We start from the raw sequence: 23,689 nt of genomic DNA on the forward strand, positions 1-23,689 counted from the left end.
ATTCTGTGAATACTGCAAAATTTTGATTTGATTTGTTAGCTGTGGGATCACTTAACCCTGTCTATTGCACGCTGCTTATATTGTTGACAATGCAAGTAGTCCTCTGCTGTTGTTTCACTAGGTTGGCAGCTCAGTGTTAAATTTGCGTGGTGCTGCTCCTGGCAAGCCCTCCTGCACTCTTCTTTGATGTTGTTCTCCTTTTGATGGTAATGGTTGAGTAAGGGAAATGCCAGGTTATAGATTGTGGTTGAATACATTACCAGGCTCTCGTTCTTGTCAGACAGGACATTACATACCTTCAGGATGTTTCACAACTTGTGTTTGGACCATATTGTTTATTCATCACCAAAGCTGACTACCTTTTAACTTATAGCAAAACACTGTTTAATAGTGGGCAGTTTGCGGTTGTTGAGAATAAACTTCAACATCCAGTTTATTGGTTAATTATTCTTAATATGACGAAGACACACTTTTTTTTGAGGATTCATGTTTAAAAGATTGTGGACGGTTATTCGTTTGGAGTGCTGGAAAAATACTTTCTTTTTAAAATGGGTCACTAAAGTGATATTGGGACATTTTATTTCAAGACTTAGAATTCACATGGCTTAATCTAATTGCTTAGACTTATTTACTGAAAATCAAATAGGTTTATGGACATCAGGAGTTGTTTGGATATTGTTTAGAGTTCAGTTGGTGTACAGCCTATGCAGCTTGTCCTCTCTCCTGAGGAAATCTTGTTGGAGGGTCCGGTGTGTGATAATAGAAACACTGATTTAGCTGTTCTCCTGAAAAATCCTCTGTGTCATCAACATTCCCTAAATAACCTGCATCTGCAACGTTCCCTGTTACAACTATATTTGACAGAATACACACTGAAAGCCATTGTGTCCATTTCATACCTTATCCCTTTTTCCTTCAAAAATTAAGAATTATTGGTGAAATTTGTTTTCAAAATTAACCACTGCCAAGAACGTTTTTGTTTTTAATTTTTGTGTGTATGGAGTTTATTTAGAAGGGTAAATATTTGTAGTTTCGTTTTGAAAACGAATGTTCATCAGCTTTACGTCTTTGAATATGTCCTTTCACAGTAAATCAAGAATATTGTTGTTTGTTTAATAAACCTGTGTTTAATTCTATTCACATTGGACATATTAACCCTTTCAGAACTCACTGGAGTAGAATCAAGTCATTCTCAAACCTGAGGGACTGCCTAAAAATTGATAATACTGAAATCTTTATTAATCAATGTAAAAGTTCCCTTTACTTTATGATCCTCTTCTATTAGTTATGCCCACTTACAAGGGGACATTTATGTTAGTTTCATTCGGCGACATTAGTTTAATCCAGTCTGTCCGTCTGTATTGGACAAGAAAAAGCACACGTTTTGAGAAGTTGGAGCATATTATCCCCAGGAAGTGGGATTCAGGACTAGGAATGACCGTTCGGCCGTCTCGATTTTCTTATCTACTGAAGTTAAAAGCTATGATTATCCTGAGTACTTGAGATTTAACAAATATGTCCAGGTGCTTAGCAGACAAAAGGTGAGCTAAAGTTTATTCCGAATCCAGGAGATGTGACTCGAGTTGTCCGACATTGATGATTCTTTTAGAAGCGGTGGATGGAACAAAAACAACTAATTGAAAAGTGAATGATTCTTCTTGGCGACAGTTAAATTTTTGGAGTTCATTACGACTGTTTTGCAGCACCGCCTTACGTCAGGTACGGATGGTTGCTCTGTGTGGGAGACGACTGGGAACGTGCCCTGTTGCGGTGTCAGAGCCAGTCAGAAATGCAGCAAACAGCCCAGAAGCAGCAGGCGCCAAGCAGAGCTGTCTCTTTCCCACAACTCAGCTCCAGTTTACTCTTCATAGTCATGTTACTCGCGGCGATCATAGCTCTGCTGTTATTCGTCTTGCCAACCGAAGAGAAAAACAAAGATTTTTACTCATTTAAGAGTGTGAACATTAGAGGGAAGCTAATTTCACTGGAGAAGTACAGAGGATCGGTAAGTTTGACAACTCCACCCCATCACTAACCGATCACGGAATTAGGGCTGTGCAAACTCATCTCTGCATGAAGCCTCCAGCTTTACCCAACTAACACACATGTGAATGCGGAGCCCACATCCTATTCCCTACTTATCTCTAATTGAAACAATGGAATTCGCTGTCCTTTAATCTGTAATTCATGGGGAATCATGGAGGACCCTTTGAGCAGAATTGTATACGTGGCATCGTTAATAAAGTAGTTCAACTATTCTCTGTAAACGTGTTTGCTCACTGATGTATCGTTTATCCAAATACTGTACGGCTACGAAAAACAGCTCTACTTGAAGTAAGCAAGCCAGTTCATTCATTGTTATTTAAGTTAACTTTAGGTTAACAGCCTAGTCTACCGAAGACGTTAGGACCATCAACTGCAAAACTTGTCCTATATGAACCAATGCAACACACAAGCAAAACACAGCAAATGATGGAAAGTGGAAATAAAACAACAAAAATGCAGGAATTACTTAGGTGTACCTAAGAAACGAGTTAATTTTCGTATCTGTGACCTTCATTGAGCTTCACCTCCCTGTTGTTTCCCCAGTCATGTAGCATTTTCCCTTGGTGTTTGTGTAATATTCGTTATCTTTTCCATTTTTAAAAAAAAGTTGCACTTAATATGCTCTGCAACCCTTTCAGACAATGCTTTCAAGATCAGAACAATTCATTCATAAAATGCCCACAGTGTGGGAAGCTGGCCATCCTCCAAACAGCGTCACACCAACCCTCCAAACAGCATCCCACCCTATCCCTGTAACCCTGCATTTCCTGTAGCTGATCCATCTGGCCTCCACATCTATGGACACTATAAGCAATTTAGTAGGCCAATCCACCTAACCTGCAGATTTTTGCACTGAAGGGAGAAACTCACGCAGACACAGGGAGAAAGTGCAAACTCCACACAGACAGTCACCCAAGGATGGAATCAAACCTGGGTCCTTAGTACTGTGAGACAGCAGTACTAACCACTGAGCCACCATTCCGGCACTCTGCATAAGGTTTCCTCACGTCACCTGTTTGATGTGCTAATCAGCTTAAATCTTTCTCCTTTGGTTTCCAACCCTTCCTCCACTGTTCTTTACTGGATAAAAATCCTTCAGGATTTTAAACCTCTCTACTGGTTTCTGCATCTTCTCAGTGGTACGGCAGCATCTATGGAGAGAGAAACAGAGTTAATGTATCAATGGCAGTGTGACTCTTTTTGGCTAAGATTGTTCAGATAGCCAAGGAGTTCAAACTGGCAATGGCCACAAGGGTGGCTCAGGCTGCCCCGATTATCATTAGAGGCTCAGCATCGACAGAGGAAATCAGACCTTGAGGCCAAATCCAACTAGAGGCTCGGTATGTGCATTCCCTCAGTGCTTTGGAGGAAAGAAGCAGGACTCCTGGTTTGATTTACTTGCTGATGAGTTAGAGGCTGAACAGATTCTGAGAAGGACTGAAAATGCCCAGTGATTTGGTGATTGAAGACTGGATTGAGGATATTCAGTTTTTGGGGCATCCAGAAGCCTTGACACAAGTGAGATGGCAGCATTCACGATGGAACATTTGCACAAAAAAACCCATTGGCAAATACTGGGAAGAGGTTCAGATGTTCTAAAGAAGTGTGCAGTGGATCTTTGAGTGCAGAGACCAGGAGTTTTGAGGGCAGTAATAGCCTGAGCAGTAGCAGTGCTTTCATGATTTATAAGCACATCGAAGGAGAGGACCTAGTCTGCATTTCCCCAGAGGTGATGAAATGGTTCAATCATGTAATCCTCCTGGCTCTCTTCTCCAAATTGCCTTGGGGACAAGTAGTTGAAGGACTGCTTGGCAAAAGCTGTGAGTGATGGGAATTTCCAGGTGGAGTTGAGGAAGCATAGTAGTGACAAGCCTGTATTGTCCTTTGAAGTGCAGGATCACGTCATTCAGATAATTGGAAAAGATTGAAGGAGAGAGGCTGCCATTGGGGAAGTGACTATTGGTGCAGAAGGGGATATAAATGTCAGGCTGAAAATGTAGGCAGAACAAATTGCTGCATAGCACCTACAGATTTAAATCTTGCTGCCCTTACTCCATGGTAAGTCTATGGCCAGTCTTGCCCAAGGGCCATTCCCAAGTGGTGTTGGAGTTGTGATGGGACTTGACATTTCAAACAAGACTGCCATCAGGCATAGACTCATCATTCAGTGCAATGGTCTTCCCTTCTCACCAAACATTAAATGATTTGGGGCTTCCATCAAAAGCCAGTCTGAAAGCGTTGGGGAGCAGGGGGTATGTTGAGGTGGCATTCTTTCAGGTAAGGTAAGGTTCTTTCAAGTAGAGCCTCATTACATGCAGAGTGATAAACTTCCCCTACAGCAAGCATGAAATTTGGCAAGTAGAAGTCTCATGCCTAATTGATACAGGAGCAGAAGAGTCAATTGTAACTAATTTTCCTGAGAGCCTCTTACTAAGGTGTACTGAGTGTTGAACATCACTTCTGGGTCTCTGCTTCACAGGAGAAAACATTGTCTTCATGATTGCAATAGGCTCAGTCTCATTTTGCATAGCTTGGGTATCTGGAAACTCATGACACGACCAATACTCCATTTGGTGTAAGAAAGTTGACAATACTCATGGTGTTAGTCCAATGTGTTTAAAAGATATAAGGTCCTTGGAGTGTGTATATGATGACTGGCATGAGCAGCACATTGAGGTTTGCAGGTGAGGCTCTGGGATCTTTGACCTTGCTCCATCCAATCAAGGCCTATCTGCCAGTACGGGACATTTGATCCATTCACGTAGCAGAGAATTGTGTTGTTCTTTCACTGACTCTCAGGCTCTTGAAGGCTCATGCCACAAGTCTCCAATTGGTCGACATCTGCCCTTGCAAAAGTGTCACATCACATATAGCAGAGCTGTCACTTGTGTAAAACTGGACGTCACCCTCATATCTGTGGGTAAAATATGTAGAATAGCCATGTAAGTCAACAGTGACAAAGATATTTACCTCTAATTGAGAATGCCAATAAAACATTGCCACTAGACAGTAGACTGACTGGAGGAGACCCAGAGGTGGCAACTTATTTCTGCTGCCACTAAGCATGAAATAACTTTAAGTGTTGATGACATTGGGTATTGTGACTTGGTTAGTCCTGTGATTGTGATTAAAGATGACTGTCCAGTAAAGATTTCTTAACATCAGCTTCCACTCCATCTCAAAGAAAGTCTGAGACTACCTGCAGAAGTCTTTGGAGTGAGGTGTAATCGAAGAGTCATCAAAACTGTAAACAACAGCAGCAGCCCTCAGATCTTATGATGAAGAAAAATGGAAAATCACACCACAGCTTAGGGCTGTGCAGGCAGATAAGGTAAGGAAGACCACTGGACAGTTCAAGAGAATCAGGTGGGTATTGGGGAAATCGATGAAATGATCTTGTGCACAAGTTGGTTTTCTGCTTTGGATGTTGGTGAGGACAGTGGTGCCTCAGGTGCTTTCAGAGCCAAGTCAGGGGCACAATGGGCAGCTTAGCCAAAAAGGAGTGGGAGAAAAGAAAAGTGGAAAAGAGATACTGACAGTGTTGCTTTAGGGTAAAATACAGGCATTTCTATGGCCATACACATGACTCTAGGATATGTTGCCTCTCTGGCCCCAGGATAAAGGATATCACAGAACAACTGCAAGATATTGAACTGAGGGTAAGTACCCAGAGGTCATGGTCAATGACAGTGCCAATTATTTGTGTAGGAAAGTGGATAAAGTTCTGAAAATAGATTTTAAGGAGTTAGGAAGGAGGACCTCTGAAGCAGTAATCTCAGGATTACTTTCAGTCCCACCTTGTGTGACCATAGAAATAGCAGAACAGAGCAATTGAACGTATGGATACGAGACTGTGTAGGAGGGGAGGGCTTTAGATTTTTGAGGCATTGGTCTGGTTCTGGCATAATTAGGATCTATACATGGTTGGATTAGTTGCTGTTTGGCAAGACCAGATCTAACATCCGCATGGGGAGATTTACATATGCTGTTGGGGAGGGTTTAAACTAGTTTAACTGGAAGTGAAAACCTGAGAGGGAGCTCAGGTTCAAGGGAAACAAACTAGTAGAAGAGTAGTCAGTACAGACAGAAGACAGATAAAGCAATGACAAGCATTAAATAGGATCCAAAGGGAGAATGATCTTATAAAGGCTGAATTAGTGGTACTCAATCTAAATGAGTGTTGTAAAAAAAAGTTGATGATCTGAATGCACAAATTGAGATGAATGGATATGATTTCATTGCTATTACAGAAATGTAGTTACTGGGTGATCATGATTGGGAACTGAAGATCAATAGATCTGCTATATTTAGGAGGGCTGGACAAAAAAGTAAAGGTTTTGTGATTGCACTCCTAATAAGAGATGACATCAGTACATTTGTGAGAGGATTTTCATTCAAAGGATCAAGTTATAGAATCAGCTTGATGGAGCTAGTAAACTGCAAGGGAAGTAAAATTGGTGGGATTAGTTTATAGAACACTAAATGGTAGTACTAATGTTGGAAATTAGAGATGCGTATAATGTTAGTACTGGCAAAAATGAGTTGCTTCAATTTGCATATCTCTCAGGTTAATTAAGTTGCCACTAATGCTGAAGAATTTGAGTTCCTGGAGTGTGCACAAGCTAGATTTCTGGTACAGTACATTTACGAGCCAATTAGGGATTGGGCTAATTTGTATTTGGAGCTGTGTAATGAGAAAGGACTAATTAATGACATTGCTGTTAAGGAGAATTTATGGTGGAGTACAGGGAAATGATGGAAAAATTAAAGTTACTTTGCATCTGTCTTCATGGAAGAAGATAAATAAAATCTCCCAGAAATGCCAGGTGACCAAGGGAATTATGAAACTGAAGAGATTTAAAAAAAAATTAGTATCAATAAAAAGGTAGTTTTGAAAATTAGCCGGATTGGGAGAATTGATAAAAATTCCTGGACCAGATGAGCTTCAAATGTTTAATGAAGTAGTTAACGGAGATACTGGATGCATATAGTGGTTAGAATCATAGAATTTTACAGTACATAAGAAGGTTATTTGACCCATTGTGCTTACACTGGTTCCCATTCTCCAGCCCTATCTCCGTAGCCCTCTCAATTCATCACTTCCAAATAGATGTCCAGCTCTCTTTTTGAAACTTCCTTAGGGCCAGCACGGTGGCTCACTGGTTAGCACTACTGCCTCACAGCGCCAGGGACCCGGGTTCAATTCCACCCTTGAGCGACTGTCTGTGTGGAGTTTGCACATTCTCCCCATGTCTGAGTGGGTGTGCTCCGGTTTCTTTCCACAGTCCAAAGATGTGCAGGTTAGGTAGATTGGCCATGCTAAATTGTCTGTAGTATCCAGGGGTGTGTAAATTACATGGATTAGACATGGGAAATGCAGGATTACAGAGAAAGGGTAGGGGGATGGGTCTGGGTGGGTTGCCCTTCGGAGGGACGGTATAGACTTGTTGGGCTGAATGGCCCACTGTAGGGATTCTGTGATTCTCCTATGGAATCTGCCCCCATCACTTTCCCATGCAGTGCATTCGAGATCCTAACAACTGAGTAAAAAGTTTTTCCTCATCTCACTCCTCACTCCTAGCTCTTTTGCTGACAATCTTGAAATTGTGAGCCCTAGTTACTGACATACCAACTAGTGGAAACAGAATTTTTTACCTTGTTATAATTGTTAATAATTTTAAACACCTCAATAAGGTCACTTTCTCTGCTCCAGGGAGAAAAAGCCCAATTTTTCTAAGCTTCACTTGTATCTAAAATCCCTTATTCTTGGCATCATTATAATAAACATCCTTTGCACTCCTCAGGGCTGTAACTTCCTTCCTTAGATAAGGTACCCAGAACTGAACACACAACTCCAAATGTGATGTGACCAATGATTTGTGGAAATATACCATCACTTCCTTGCTTTTATACTCTCTTTATAAATCCAAGGATCCTATAAGCTTTCTTAACAACTGTTTCAACTTGCCTGGCTGCCTTCAGAGAATTAAGCACTTGTATCCCGAGGTCCCTCTGCTCCGGTACTCCCCTCAATGTTGCACTGTCGAGGAAGGTATTGTGTCTCCGTGTTTCTTCTACCAAAATGCATTATTTCTCATTTCTCATTGAAATTCATCTGCCAGGTGTCTGCCCATTTGGCCAACTTGTCAATGCCACTCTGAAGTCACTAAGCGTCTTCCTCACAATTCACTATTCTCCCTAGGTTAGCATCATCTGCAAATTTAGAGATTCTGCCCTCAACACCCATCTCCAAATCATTTATATAAATCAGAAAAAAACAAGTGTCCCAACCCCGATCCCTGGGTAACACCACTTTCAACATGTTTCCAGTCTGAGAAATGCCCAACTATACCGATCCTCTCTTTCCTATCTTTTAGTCAACTTCTAATTCATGCTGCCAAGGACCCTATCAATCCCAAGTATTTCTAATTTGCGAACAAAACTGCCATGTGGTACCGTACCAAATGTTTTCTGAAAGTCCAAACATCCACAGCACTTCCCTCATTCACTGTCTGTTTCAACTCAAAGAGCTCAAATAAATTTGTCATTCATGACCTGCCTTTGACAAAGCCTTGTTGTCTGTCTAGTATTAACTTATTTTCCCTAAATGTATATTTACCGTATCCCATATTCCATCAGTTCCATCAGTTTTCCCATTATTGATGTCAAGCTGACAGGTCTGTAGTTTCCTGGGTTATCCTTTGCCTATTTCTTAAACAACTGTGTCATGTTTGAAATCTTCCAATCCCCTGGGACTAAACCTGTGTTTAGAAAGGCCTGGAAAACTTGTCAACAGCTCCACAATTTGCTTCCTTACCTCCCTTAGTAATCTACAATGCATTCCATTCAGGCCTCGTGACTTCTCTACCTGGAGTACCACCAGCCTTTTTAGCACCTCTTCTTTGTCTTCAACTGCACTGCTGAGTTGCTCAATACCTACATTTTCAACTAGGCCATTGTCACCATCTTCTAATTTGGTAAAGACAGAAGTGAAATATTCGTTTAGTACCTCTGCCATATAAAGAACAAAGAAAATTACAGTACAGGAGCAGGCCCTTCGGCCCTCCAAGCTTGCACCGACATGCTGCCCATCACAACTGAAACCCCCTACCTTTCCGGGGACTGTATCTCTCTATTCCCATCCTATTCATGTATTTGTCAAGATGCCCTTTAAAAGTCACTAAAGTATCAGCTTCCACTACCTCCCCCGGCAGAGAGTTCCAGGTACCCACCACCCTCTGTTTTAAAAAAAAAAAAAAAAAAAACTTGCCTCATACATCACTTTTAAACCTTGCCCCTCGTACCTTAAACCCATGGCTCCTGGTAACTGACTCTTCCACTCTGAGAAAAAGAAATATCTTTTGCTTCAGGGAGCAGCTTACTATGCATGTTCCTTATGGGTCCCAGTCTATCCTTCACTAATCTTTCACTGTTAATGTGTTTGAAGAACATTTTACTCTTTGCTTTAGTGCAGCCTACTATCTTTTCCTCATGCTTCTTCTTATACTTCCTCATCCCAGCCTCAGCCTTTCTCCTGCATTTGAGATACTCATCCTGATTTCTTTGGTATTATTGTGGTAATTTCCTGGGCTGCTAACTCCAGAACTAAGAACATAATCTCAGCATAAGGGTTAGGCAATTTAAGGCTGACATGAGGAGGAGTTTGGAATTCACTATCCCAGAAAGTTATGGGAGCTCAATCATTGAGTAGATTCAAGAAAGAAATCAATGGACTCCTTGGCACTAATGACATTAAGGGTTATGGAAATAGCGTGGGAAAATCACATTGAGGAGCTGATTAGCTGTGATCTAGAAGGGCAGGCATACTCTGAGTTGAATGGATTACACCTGTTCCTATGATGACTGAGGAATCAACACAAAGACTCCTAAAGATGCTTCCTAATGTCCACCAACATTAGAGCAACAGAGATCCAGTGGGCCACTGACCTTCAGTTTTGATTCCAAATCCAGTACAGGCCAGTCAAAAGCAATGCAAATGCTGAATGTCTTCAGTCAGAAGATTAATTGTGGGTGGGAACCCACCTCTGCCTATTTTGGGGGGTCTGTTGCTGACATTATGCCCACACACGAAGTCAAAGGTAGCATTCTGCCCCCAAATCTCTAAGCACAGCTAATCAGCTCCTCAATGTGATTTTCCCACGCTATTTCCATAACCCTTAATGTCAATCGTGCCAAGAAATCCATTGATTTCTTTCTTGAACCCACTAAACAATTGAGCTGCCATAACCCTCTGGGATAAAGAATTCTAAGCTCCTCCTCATCTCAGCCTTAAATTGCCTGACCCTTACGCTGAGATTATGTTCTTTTTTCTAGAGTCCACAGCCCAAGAAATTACCAGAATAATAATATCAAGGAACTCAGGAAGAGCATCTCAAATGCAGGAGACTCACTGTGCACTTATGAATGCATTCGAAACCAGGTCCTGGAGCTAAAGACAGGTGTGGTTTCATCTTTGCCATTTATCTTGAAAGACACCCTCAGACAGCTTCAACTGATTTATGTAGGTGTCAGTAGACTGCATTACTACTGGAAGGCCGAACATCCACAAACCTGGTGCCAGCTGATGAAGAAATCCAAACCGACATAGAAATTTGAGGATGCTAGATGTGGATCAGCGTGAAATGGAGTCTTCTCACAGTATTGCTGAACCTGAAAACATTGGTGCATGATGGTGAAGTGCAGTCAGATAGAGATAAAGAATTCTGAAGTGACCCTAGTGTTGTGACTCTAGGGAGTGCAATGAGTGTGCAGAGGCCTACTCCAGCTCTGGAAGACGGTAAAGCGATGTCGTGAGGGAAGCAGCAACTAAATCAATGAGTGCTGTCAATCACATGACTCCTGGAGACCTGACGGACCTAATCCCATTCTCGGTGATCTGCTACAGAGCCTGAATCCTACAGAAAGTACCAGTACTGTACTGATAAAAGAAAGTCAACTGGGAAGCCTGAGGCTGGTTTGAAATAGGGCCTTAGGTCTCATTTAAGAGAGTTTAGATAAAACAATGGCAGTTGATGAAGGCCTTGTTATGCTCAGCCAAATCTGTTGTGCTCAACACTACCACTAGGTGGAGGACCACACCTGCATGCACGATATCACCACACTATTTCTGTGGCTGGGCTTGGAGGTTGCTGCAAATTGCTTCATCTAGAATTTTCACAGTGACCTCACATGCATGAATGAAGTGTTTCCATTAAAAATTTAACACAAACAGAATATTGTATTTAAACTTTTTGGCTTTATTTCAAAACAGTTTCTGTAAGACATAAATTTCAAATCCTGTGGCACCAGTAGGCTATTGTAATGAACCTTCTCTCTGGCACATTTATGTAGGTTACATTTTATAACAGTAAAGAAATACAGAGGATTTCCTTTCTCAAACGGTAAAGCAAAACACTTTTTTAATCGTTGATGTTTTATAATCAATGACAGTGAAATAGATTCTGCAGCTAACCATCAACGGAGAATGGAGTTGTTAACCTGCGGCATTCTTCTTAAATACGAAGGAGGGATATTATTAAATTGGAGAGGGTGCAGAAAAGATTTACAAGGATGTTCCTGGAACTGGAGGGTTTTAGTTATAAGGAGGGGCTGGATAGGCTGGAATATTTTTCTCTGAAGCGTAGGAGGTTGAAGAGTGACCTTTTTGGAGGTTTATAAAATCATGAGGGGCACAGATAAGGTGACGAGCAAGGGTCTTTTCTCTAGGAGGGAGCGGAATTCAATAACTAGGAGGAATATTTTTAAGGTGAGAGGGGAAAGTTTTAAAAAGGACGTGAGGGATAACTTTTTCACAAAGAGCGTGGTTTGTATGTGGAATGAATGGCCAGATGAAGTGGTAGATGCAGGTAGAGTTAGAACATTTAAAAAGATATTTGGACATGTACGTGAATAGGAAAGGTTTAGAAGGATGTGGGCAAAACACAAGCAGATGGGACTAATTTAGTTTGGGAAACTTGGTTGGCATGGACCAGTTAGACCGAAGGATCTTTTTCCAGGCTGTATGACCCTATGGCATGATGACTTTATGTCACAGCAAATTAAATAGACAGACAGTAGAGTATGCATGAAGATCCGTTTTCTGGAATGATGCAATTCACAATACAATCACTATTAACATCACGGAAGTTATTTGCACATTTATATCAAACCACTCACACACACACATGACTAGGCTGCCATTGCTGTGATGGGAATCCACACTCCATTTAAGAAAAGGGCACTGGATATATATCCTTGTTACATAGCAGGTAGTTAGGAAAGCTCATAAAATGTTATCATTTATTGCAAGAGAAATTGAATACAAAAGACATTCAAAAGACCATATGTGGAGTACTATGCATAGTTTTAGTCACCTTATTTAAAGAAGGATGTAAATGCATTCGAAGTACTGAGAAGATTTAACAGAATAATATAATAGAAAGTGCTGGAGAAATTCAATGGCCCGGCAGCATCTGTGGTGAGAGAAACAGAATTAATGTTTGAAGTCCAGTGACGCTTAAAGATGCTGCCAGACCTGTTGAGTTTATCCAGCACTCTGTTTTTATATTTCATACCTCAAGCATTAGTAGTACTTTGTTTATACCAGCATAATACCTGGAACAGGTGAGTTGCTTTTATGAGGAAATGTACAGGTTAGTCATGTTCTGCTAGGGTCTAGAAGTGTAAGAGGCAACTTGATTTAAACATACAAGATCCTGAGACATCTTGACAAGGTATATATTGAGAAATTGTTTCCTCTAGTGAGAGAATTTAGAACTAAGGGTTACTGTTTAAAAATCAAGGATTCACTTATTTAATACAGGGATGAGGTGCATTTTTTTTTTTTACTTCAGAAGGTCATGAGCCTTTAGAATTCCCTTTTTAACAGCCAGTAAAAGCAACATCTTTGAATATTTTTGAGGCAGATGTGGATGTGTTCCTGATAAGCAAGAGGATGAAAGTGCTATGGGATAAGTAGTTTTGAGGTAACAATCAGATCAGCTGTGATTTTACTGAATGGTAGACTAGACTCAAGAGGATAAATGGCCTACTCCTGCTCCTTGACCATGTATATGTTCTACAGGCAGCTCACCAATTTAATGAAAGGTGTTTGAGCCAGCTTACCTTTGTAGGTAGTGGGATGTCCTGAGATCATGACAGGTACTGTATATATGCAAGTTATCCAAAGCTCTTATGAAGAAAAATATATTACAGTATTTTATTACATTTCCACAAGTGGGCACAATTGCTCAATTAAATGGTTGTTGAAAAGAAGGTAGCATTTGACATTAAAGCAAAGCCAATGAAGTTGAAACATCAGAATGGCTACACGGTCGAGCTTTCAATTACCATTTTCTAAAAGAGCAAATCCTTCAAAGAAACATTGACTTTGTGACATCGTCGTCATTACTATAGTTTTAAAACGACTAAATTTTATACGACGTCAGAAGATGACATTGTAAAATGTTGAGTAGGGGTATTCTTGATAGGAATTCTGATTTTTTTTCTCTCTATTTGAGTAGGTGGCAGTGAAGGAGGAGATGAATGGCCAAAGTTTTACTATATACATTAGTCTTATAGCACTTGAGAAATAGGGAGTCAGTATGAAGGGAAGATATGAAGAATAATCAACATTCCCAAAGGAAAAGTTTTTGCACTTGATCTTTTGTTGCCTTATTGACTTTAATATTCAGAGCATGTGCAAATTCAATAATGGCATTCGTCACACAGTGCATCTTTAATCTGTCCACTCTTACTATATCTATGCTGTTCCAGGGTCAGCTCGATGATAGCTATGATGAGAAGCTTATTGCTTTCTTCCCTCTATGAATTGTTGCCTTGGAAACAGCACTAAGGGGAAAGGCTATTCTCATTTAGCCGGAATGCCAGATTTGGCAGAGAGCAGGAATTCTTCCATCAATTGCCATGGTTTTATTCAAGCATAGGAGAATTATGACGTTTATTTGGTTTCTAAAGTAATATATCCTATATATTGTTGGTGAGCTATTAAAGTTTCTGAGCAGTTTATAACGCCACGTTTCACCTCACCTTTATGTTTATCATTATTGATTCACTTGCCAGTCACAAAGAAGTGACCTTAGGTAAAATATACATAAGGCAACAACAAAGCTTTTCAATCACATGGCCATAACTAGGCAAGTGCTATAATTGAGGCTTAGCTTTGGGTGCACTTTCACTCGATGTACAGAATCAGTCTTTAGAAGCTCCTGTCACTTCCCAGCACTAAGAATTCAGCTTCACAAAAACGATGGGCTCCAATGAGGAAACAGAGACCTGCTCTAAATGTTACAAACATGTTGATGGAGAAAACTACAGATGACCTCATCAAGGACATTTTCAAATACAGCTTGCAGTAAAGACCATAGTTTGAAAAACGTATGCGTGAAGTGTAAAGTCTTGTAAAACAATAATCTGTCAATAAGTCTCCATAGACTTACCATAGCATAGGGCTCCACTGTCATTAGAGAAAGACAGCTAGCAGTGGTCTAACCTGAGGGCCACCACTCCTCAAACAAGGGGAGAGTCCTTCATATTAAACATAGCTAGTTCAGGATTTGAAACCATGCTGTTGGCATCAACCCACAATGCAAACCAGTCATCCAAACAGTTGAGATGACATAGTATGGAGTTGGAGAAGCACAGCAGGCCAGGCAACATCAGAGGAACAGGAAAGAATCGGGACCCTTATTCAGAAATGGGGAGGGGGTAGGGAAATCAGAAATAAACAGAGAGAAGGGGTGGGGCTGGGGAAGGTAGGTGGAATGGTGATAGGTGAGTGCAGGTAGGGAGTGGTGGGGATTGGTCAGTGAGGTGGGAAGGACGGATAGGTGGGAGAGAAGATGGACAGGTTGTGTCACGTCAAGGAGATGGGGATGAGAGGGAGAGTTGGACATGGGATGAGGCCAGGGGTGGGAAGATTTTAAAACTGGTGAAATCCATGTTTAAGCCATCGGGCTGTAGGCTCCCAAGGCGGAATATGAGGTGTTGCTCCTCCAGTTTGCGGGTGGTGTCATTGTGACACTGGAGAAGGCCCAGGATGGACATGTCGCCCATGGAGTGGGAGGGGGTGTTAAAATGGTTCGCGACCAGAAGGTGTTGCCATTTGTCACGTATAGAGTGCAGATGCCCTACAAAACGGTCTCTGAGTCGACACTTGGTCTCACTGTTGTAGAGGAGGCCACATCGGGAGCAGCAGATACAGCAGACCAAGTTGACGGATGTGCAGGTGAACCTCTGTCTAATGTGGAAGGTTTGTTTTGTGCCTTGAATGAAGGTGAGGGGGGAGGTTTCGGGGCAGATGTAGCACTTCCTGCTGTTTCAGGGAAAGGCGCCAGGGGTGGAGTGGTTAGTGGGGAGTGTGGAGCGGATGAGGGAGACGTGGAGAGAGCGGTCCCTACGAAAGGCAAATAGGGGTGGGGAGGGAAATATCTCTTTGGTTGTGGGGTCAGATTGTAGGTGGCAGAAGTGGCGGAGAATGATTCGTTGGATGCAGAGGTTGGTGGGGTGATAAGTGAGGACAAGGGGGATTCTGTTTTTATTTTTTTTGGGGGGGAGGGGGTTTTAAGGCAAAAGTGTGGGAAACACAAGAGATGCAATTGAGGACATTTTTGATCACTGGACGGGGAAGGTTACAGTTCTTGAAATAGGAGGAAATCTGGGATGTGCGGGAGTGGAACACCCCATCTTGGGAGCAGACGCGGCAGAGGCGGGGGAATTGGGAGTAGGGGATCGCATTCTTGCAGGAGGGTGGGTGAAAGGAGGTGTAGTCCAGGTAGCTGTGGGAGTCATTGGGCTTGAAACAGATGTCAGTTTCAAGGTGGTCACCAGAGATGGAGACAGAGAGGTCCAGGAAGGAGAGGGAGGTATCGGATACAATCCAGGTAAGTTTCAGGTTGGGGTGAAAGGTGTTAGTAAAGTTGATTAACTGTTCAAGCTCCTCGTGGGAGCACGAGGCAGCACCGATACAGTCATCAATGTAGTGGAGGAAGAGGTGGGGGATAGTGCTGGTGTAGCAGCGGAAGAGGGACTGTTCCATGTATCCTATGAAGAGGCAGGCATAGCTTGGGCCTATGCGGGTGCCCGTGGCCACCTAGGAAGTGGGAGAAGTTAAAGGAGAAGTTGTTAACGATAAGGACAAGTTTGGTTAAGCAAATGAGGGTGTCAGTGGAGGGGGACTGGTTGGGCCTGTGGGAGAGGAAGAAGCGAAGGCCTTTTAGGCCATCCACATGGGGGATTCAAGTGTAGTCCAACTAATTGAGGTGACCAACACCCCCCCGACCTAGCAATTATCAGTACAGGATTGTTATTCAATCCACAATGAGGTAATATCTTGATAAAATACTCTCAATTATTAGTTCCTTAAAATTGATTCTGAGAGACAACATTTAACTGGAAGTGTTCTGTAGTAAACTGATACTCTGTGCCTTTTCCCCAACCAATTTTTGCATCTTATAGAAATCTGGATATTGTAAAAACTTCAGAATTATTCAATAATTTCCTGAAATTAATATTCAGTTTGTAATACATTTCTACTCGCCATCCCAAACCAGTTCTGAGGAAGGGTCACTGGACCCAAAACGTTAACTCTGATCGCTTCTTCACAGAGGCTGCCAGACCTGCTGAGCTTTTCCAGCAACTTCTGTATTGTTCCTGATTTACAGCATCAGCAGTTCTTTCAGTTATTACGTGGGAAATCTTGCTCCATTCTTTCTGTGCCTGAGTTTTACATTTTTTGTGTATGTCTGGAGCAGTATTACTGCCTCCAGATGCACCAGTGAAAACCATCTCCTGTATAGAATGGTCTAGATCCTCTTGAAGGTAGCAATTCTATCCAATTTTCCTTAATGAGTTCTGCATAGCTCTCAAACTTTGTCATTACTGCAATGTAATCCATTTTGTGATTCTTTAGATTGTCTCTTTGAAAGATATCTGGGAAATAAACAATTAAATGATAATCACCTGCATGGATGCAATGGGCCAAATGGTCTTTTTCTGTGCTGTAGATCTCTACGACTAAAGATTTTCTCAGTGTCACCACTTCAAGATTAAGGAGTAGGAGTCCCACAGATGGAACCCACAAAGTTCCATGCCTCACAACTGCATGGCCCATAGAGGCAGTCTGTTTGGACACTTCTGTAATAAATTAATTTTTGAGGCTTTTGTTTACATATAGGAAATAAGATGTGTATGTGTCATTGCTGTGCCATTATTTTTGTTTTTTTAAATCCTAAATTGCATTTGTTTTGTATCCTTCCAATTTTTCAGATTTCTTTAGTTGTTAATGTTGCCAGCGAGTGTGGCTTCACAGAAAATCACTACAAAGACCTACAACAATTACAACGTGAACTGGGACCAATGCATTTTAATGTCCTGGGATTCCCCTGTAACCAGTTTGGGAATCAAGAGCCAGGCTCTGACCAAGAAGTTGAAAGGTTTGTGCGAAGGACCTATGGAGTTTCCTTTCCAATGTTCAGTAAGATCAATGTCAAAGGTCCTGGTGCAAATGCAGCATTCAAATATTTAACAGGTAAGAATGAGATTTTCCAGAATTTAGGAATGACTATTCACTTAAAATATAAAATAAACCACCAATAGAGTCTACCTGCATTATACAAAACATGCAGTAGTTTCTCTGAAATAAGAGGATATCAGAACTCGCAATATAAACTTCCATTAATGTTCTGCTAGTTTCCCAAATATTCAAAACATTTATCATGGTTATGGTTACTCTGAATGCTAGTTGGTAATGTTTTGAATTTTATTGACAGTCGCAGACACCAGATAATCTCTAGTATCTTGCTCAAGTGGTCCTTTTCTAATTTTCTAATTTGTGAGTTGAGACGAAGAGTCAGGGAGCCCTGTAAGGTATTCCAACAGAAATATTATCTTGTTTCTTGCATAATTTTTATGCAGGAGACACATTTCTGTTCTCTAGAACTTCATGTAAGGTGGCTGCTCTCCATTCCAAAATTTAAAAGTCTGGCTTATAAGATTCTAATTCAATTGGGCACAATCACAGTTCCTCATAGTATTTTGTTTTAACAATGTTTCATGCTGCTGGTTTAAATTCCTAGTTTTACGATGCATCAAACATGTGAGGATAGAAATGTTAAATTAAAACAAAACATTTTACAAACACACAACTGGCCTGTTAGCGTCCGATAAGAGAAAACATGCATTAATATTTTGGAAAACTGAAAGAACTGCAGATGCTATAAATCAGGAACAAAAACGGAAGTTGCTGGAAAAGCTCAGCAGTTCTGGCAGCATCTGTGAAGAAAGAATCGGAGTTAACGTTTCGGGTCCGGTGACCTTTCCTCAGAACAGTGGAAGGCTCTGAAGAAGGGTCACCGGACCCGAAACATTAACTCCGATTCTTTCTTCACAGCTGCTGCCAGAACTGCTGAGCTTTTCCAGTAACTTCCGTTGATGTTCATTAATATTTTGGGTTTGGGTTGAGAATCAAAATGAATTTGAAGAGAGGAGGTAGGTGAGCCTTGTTGTAGGTTTGATCAAATGGGGAGAGGGGAAAAGGTATGTAAATGCCACGAACCAATACTGACTGAAAAGGTCTGGACAGTTTCTTAACTTATTTGCAAGGTGGAGAGTGCTGGTTAATGTGCTTAGACTATTTCAATATGATGGGGAAAGCATGACAGTCCTTCAAAATAGAGGTATTAAAATGAAATCTGAATGAGAGGAAGTCAGATTGAGAGCTGAAATGTATAGATCTATAGATAATCCTCTGACTCTGAGTAAGAATACTTGGCCAGCCGATATATATGCTGACATTTTAGATATACATCGTAATTATTGGTTTAAAAAAAACTTTTGACCAGTTCCTGCCCTTATTTCCAATATAAATATCTAAGGGACAGAGTTCTGACTGAAGCACTAAATTGTGAAAATCCTCAATTATTTTATCCAGAAAGTTGCTAAATATCTTAGGAGCAGTGGTGCTGTCATTAAAGCTTGTGTTAAGAACATAGAAACAGAATTAGCCATTCAAGCTGCCAAGTCTGCTTCCCCCATTCAATTTTATCATGGGCTGATCACATGGAATAAAGGGAGAGCTAGCCAGTTGGATACAAAAGTGGCTGAAAGGTAGGAGACAGAGGGTGGTGGTGGAGGGTTGTTTTTCGGACTGGAGGACTGTGACCAGCGGTGTACCACAAGGATCAGTGCTGAGTGCACTGCCTTTTGTCATTTATATAAATGAGTTGGACGTGAATATAGGAGGTTCAGTTAGTAAGTTTGCAGGTGACACCAAAATTGGTGGTGTAGTAGACAGTGAAGAAGGTCACGTCAAAGCACAACGGGACCTTGATCAGATGAGCAAATCGGCCAAAGAGTGGCAAATAGAGTTTAATTTAGATAAATGTGAGGTGCTTAATTTTGGAAAGGCAAATCCGGGCAGAACTTATACACTTAATGGTAAGGTCCTGGGAAGTGTTTCTGAACAAAGAGAATGTGAGGTGCAAGTTCATAGTTCCTTGAAAGTGGAGTTGCAGGTAGACAGGATGGTGAAGAAGGCATCTGGTATGCTTGCCTTTATTGGCCAGTGCATTGAGTAAAGGAGTTAGGAGATCATTGTTGCGGCTGTGCAGGACATCGGTCAGGCCACTTTTGGAATACTGAGTTCAATTTAGTATCCCTCCTATTGGAAAGATGTTGTGAAACTTGAAAGGGTTCAGAAAAGATCTACAAGGATGTTGTCAGGGTTGGAGGATTCAAGCTATAGAGAGAGGCTGAATAGGCTGGGGCTATTTTCTCTGGAGCGTCGGAGGCTGAAGGGTGACCTTATAGAAGTTTTTTAAATCATGAGGGGCTTGGATAAGATGAATAGCCAAGGTCTTTTCTCCAGGGTAGGGGAGTCCAAAACCAGGGGGGGTATAGGTTTGAGGTGAGAGGGGAAAGACCTAAGGGGCAACTTTTTCATGCAGAGGTTGGTGTGTGTATGGAATGAGGTGGTGGAGGCTGGTACAATTACAACATTTAAAAGACATCTGGATGGGTATATGAATAGGAAGCATTTAGAGGGATGTGGGCCAAATGCTGGCAAAGGGACTAGATTAATTTTGGATATCTGGTTGGCATGTACGAGTTGGACCGAAGATTCTGTTTCCGTGCTGTACAACTTATGTTCAACTCATCTACCTCAATGTTACTTTCCACTCTGTCTTCATATCCTTTGTTGTCATCAGTCTCCAGGAATCTCTTGACTTCTGTCATGAACCTGCTCAATGAACCTGTTTTCACAACCTTTGGGGTAGAGAATTCCAAACATTCACCATCATGTGAGTGAAGAATTTCATTCTCATCTCAGTCTTAAATGGCCAGCCCTTATTCTGTAACTCTGTTCCCTGGACTCATTAGCCAGAAGCAATGTCTTACCTATATATATCTTGTCATACCCTGTCAGAATTTTGTAAGTTTCAATGAGCTCATCCTTTATTCTTCAAAGCTATAGAGAATACAAGTCCGGTCTCCTCAGTCTCTCCTCATAAGATAATAATACCATAATAAAGTCATCCCAGTGGTTAATTTGGTCAGCCTCTGTTGCACGCCCTCTATGACAAATATATCTCTCCTTACATGAGGTAAAGCTGTGCACAATGCTACAAGTGGGATCTCACTAAGGCTGCAATTAATTGGAATTGTGAAAGAATTGAGAATGGGAAGGGAGCTGCAGTGGACAACCTTTAGAAATAAATGTTAACATTTTGGACATATTGCTAAATACTACTGCATGTAAGAATGGTCTTCTATTGTCTTCCCAGATAGCATAATATTTTCTATTTTCTGTTTTCTGTTACTGACAAAACTGTAGTATTTTTTAAAAAGCTTTTAAAAAGTAATAATAAACCAGACACATATACAATGTTCTATGATTTTGGGCTGTAAAATAAGCCAGGAAAACATTGTTCATCGAATGACATTTTCCAGTATTGTTGTTTGTGAATTCATGTTCTCCAGAAACATTATTTGTCAAACTGTGTAACAGTTTCACACAGCAGTGAAGCATGTAGCAATCAGGATTGGCGACATAAGCTGATTTCTCACGTCTCTTGCTTGGTAATTGTAGATCCCAAATATCACCTTTATGAGTTCTGCTGCTTTAACTAGAATTAGACAAGACAGGAACTGGTCCAGCACATGCTTGACATAACAAGTGAGTCAGTGTTAACAGCATATCTACTCCACAGGTTCAATATTCAAGTGGGTTGCTTTGTTGTGCTGCGGAAACACTCATCTACTCCTTTGTCACCTCTAGACCTGACAATTTCGGTGTTTTCTTGGATGGCCTCCCACATTTTACCCTTAAACTTAAGTTCATACAAAATGATGCTGCCCTATTCTAAGTCACACTAAATTCCATTCACTCATCACTCATGACCTACATTGGTTTCCAGTCTGACAGTAGAGTCAATTTTAAAATTCTCATCCTTGTTTTCAAATACTGTCATAACCTTACCCCTCATCTACTAATCAGCATCTGTTTCAGTATAATAACATCCCATAAACATACCCTTGGCCAAACACACCTTTACCCCTCATCTTAGTAACCTTCTCCAGTCGTACAACTGAACTGCAGTTCTGGCCCCTTGCACATCTCCAACCCTGAGGTTATGCTTTCAGCTGCCTAGGTCCAAAGTTCCAGCATTCCCTCCATAGACATCACTACCTTTCGCTCTCTCTTTCTTTATGACACTCCTCAAAATAAGGTTAACTTTGACCAAGCTTCAGGTCACATTCCTGCTATTGTCTTAACTGGGTCAGTGTCAAACTTGTAATAGTACTATGGCTTTAAGAGGTGTATTTTGTTTTTATTTTTTGAAGAGAGGTTTTGAGCCATAGGAGTGAAGCTGACTATTCAAATCCAATAAAGTAAACAGCTTGTGAGGCCTTGGGTTTTCTTATAAAGTTAGAACCATAGAAGCAGCCTGAATGGACGGACTCAGGCTCCCACCGAACTGGGATTTAGTTTAGCTTTTAGTAGTTGCTGGGGTTTTGAAGCTATATGTGGAAGCTGCTACACCGTTCTCTCTGTTACAGATAAAAGTTGGAGTTCTCCGTACTGCCAGAATCACAGGTCTTGGCCAAAGGTGTGTTTATGGGATATTATTATACTGGAACAGTTGCTGATTATTAGTTAAATAATCTATTACACTGTTAAGTTTTCCAGTGGTGTTAAAGTTACACCAATTCTTCTTTCTTTTGTTTATATTTTAACTGGGGGTAAGAATAAAGTGTGTTTTGCCTAAAGCTGAATCGTGTGACCATTTGAATTACATCTGGATCACAATGCCTTAATACTTGCTTTTAAATATGATAAAAGTTATGGTCTAGACTATCTCCTTGATTTACTTTCAGGGAGTTTTGTCTGGTCTGTAACAAACTTTAGTTCATTATGGGTGATATATAAATGCCAGTTGTTATCATTGAAAACAATCATGCAACTTTTTTGTCAAAATTCAGGTAAATGTGAAGATGTGAAAATGTGAAGAAATACTCATAAAAATTGTTTCTGCATTTAATTATAGACTCCTCTGGGAAGGAGCCAAACTGGAATTTCTGGAAGTATCTTGTGGATGCGAATGGTGAAGTGGTGGATGTTTGGGAAACATCTGTTCCAATTGCAGAAATAAAGCCAAAAATTGCAACGTTAGTGAGGCAACTCATTGTGAAACGAAAAGATGAATTGTAATTTAACTCCAAAATCTGTAATATCTAATATTATCTTATTCTAGTTTGCACCACTTTTAACAAATTATTTTTGTGTTATCATCTCTGTTCTGTGAAGTCCACTAATTCATTCCCTGTGACACTATATTTTCTTTGGCATAGGTTATGCCTTTCTACTGCAATAAAAATAGTTGAAGAAGTGGAGCAAATTGTACATCATTTATTACTTTTTTCATTGAGGGAGAAGTCAAGTTTATTGTGTGCTCTAAATATAAATGAATAAATACAACAAAATTAGAATTATAATGAATAAGATACACTAAGACTTCAGTCACTGCTTACATTGTTTTGCAATTTTCTTGTTTTTTTTTAGATAACTTATCCGATATTATCCTTTATATTTTCAAGTAAAATTTATGTTAGTGGGTTGTTTACTTTCTTCAAACTAAGAAAACTAGATCTGTTTTCAAAAGATAGGGAAAGATGTTTTATTATAGATTTAAAAACTTCCTAAAAATGATATCTCTCAGTATAATGTTATTTTTGTATTTGAAAGGAGGAGTGGCAATTGGGATGAGGGAAACCAACGGCAAATGTAGTTGTAAGACAGAATCTTTTCAGCTGCCTGCCCAAAACAGTTGAAAAATGGCAGCTGGTTGGGGATGGAATTCCTGCTGGCAAGAATGCTAAATGGATAATTTGGGGTGGCCTTTGATAATGAAAGGGACACTTTGGAGTAGCAGAAAACAAATTTTCCTTGTTGGGTCTAGATGAATGTTCCTGCTCCTGACTCTACAAGCAACTATTTTTAAGAAATCTTAGATTAAATGTTTTCTTCTCATTGTTTTATCCCTTATGAGAAAGCTACTGAGACTTGCCTTGTAAGGTCAGAATAAAAATTCTACTTGGCCTGATGATGTCAATGGGTCCAGATGAA

General features: G+C 40.7%; 1 protein-coding gene across 3 annotated transcripts; it reads left to right on the plus strand.

The window, feature by feature from the left end:
• Positions 1-1,098: 1,098 nt before the first annotated feature.
• gpx7 (glutathione peroxidase 7) lies at positions 1,099-23,022 on the plus strand. 3 transcript variants are annotated; one of them, XM_048601683.1, is made up of 5 exons: positions 1,099-2,005; positions 17,332-17,593; positions 20,271-20,363; positions 22,123-22,172; positions 22,611-23,022. In XM_048601683.1, exons 1-5 carry the CDS (start codon positions 1,790-1,792, stop codon positions 22,713-22,715), a joined length of 726 nt encoding a protein of 241 aa, XP_048457640.1. In that variant the 5' UTR covers positions 1,099-1,789; the 3' UTR covers positions 22,716-23,022. The 3 variants fall into 3 exon arrangements, with proteins under 3 accessions (XP_048457640.1, XP_048457641.1, XP_020367627.1); XM_048601684.1 differs by lacking the exon at positions 20,271-20,363 and having other exon boundaries at positions 1,115-2,005; positions 22,611-23,018; XM_020512038.2 differs by lacking the exons at positions 20,271-20,363; positions 22,123-22,172 and having other exon boundaries at positions 1,140-2,005; positions 22,611-23,015.
• Positions 23,023-23,689: the final 667 nt, after the last annotated feature.

This window comes from Rhincodon typus, chromosome 10 (assembly GCF_021869965.1).
Source record: "Rhincodon typus isolate 14 chromosome 10, sRhiTyp1.1, whole genome shotgun sequence".
NCBI classification, from domain to species: domain Eukaryota; kingdom Metazoa; phylum Chordata; class Chondrichthyes; order Orectolobiformes; family Rhincodontidae; genus Rhincodon; species Rhincodon typus.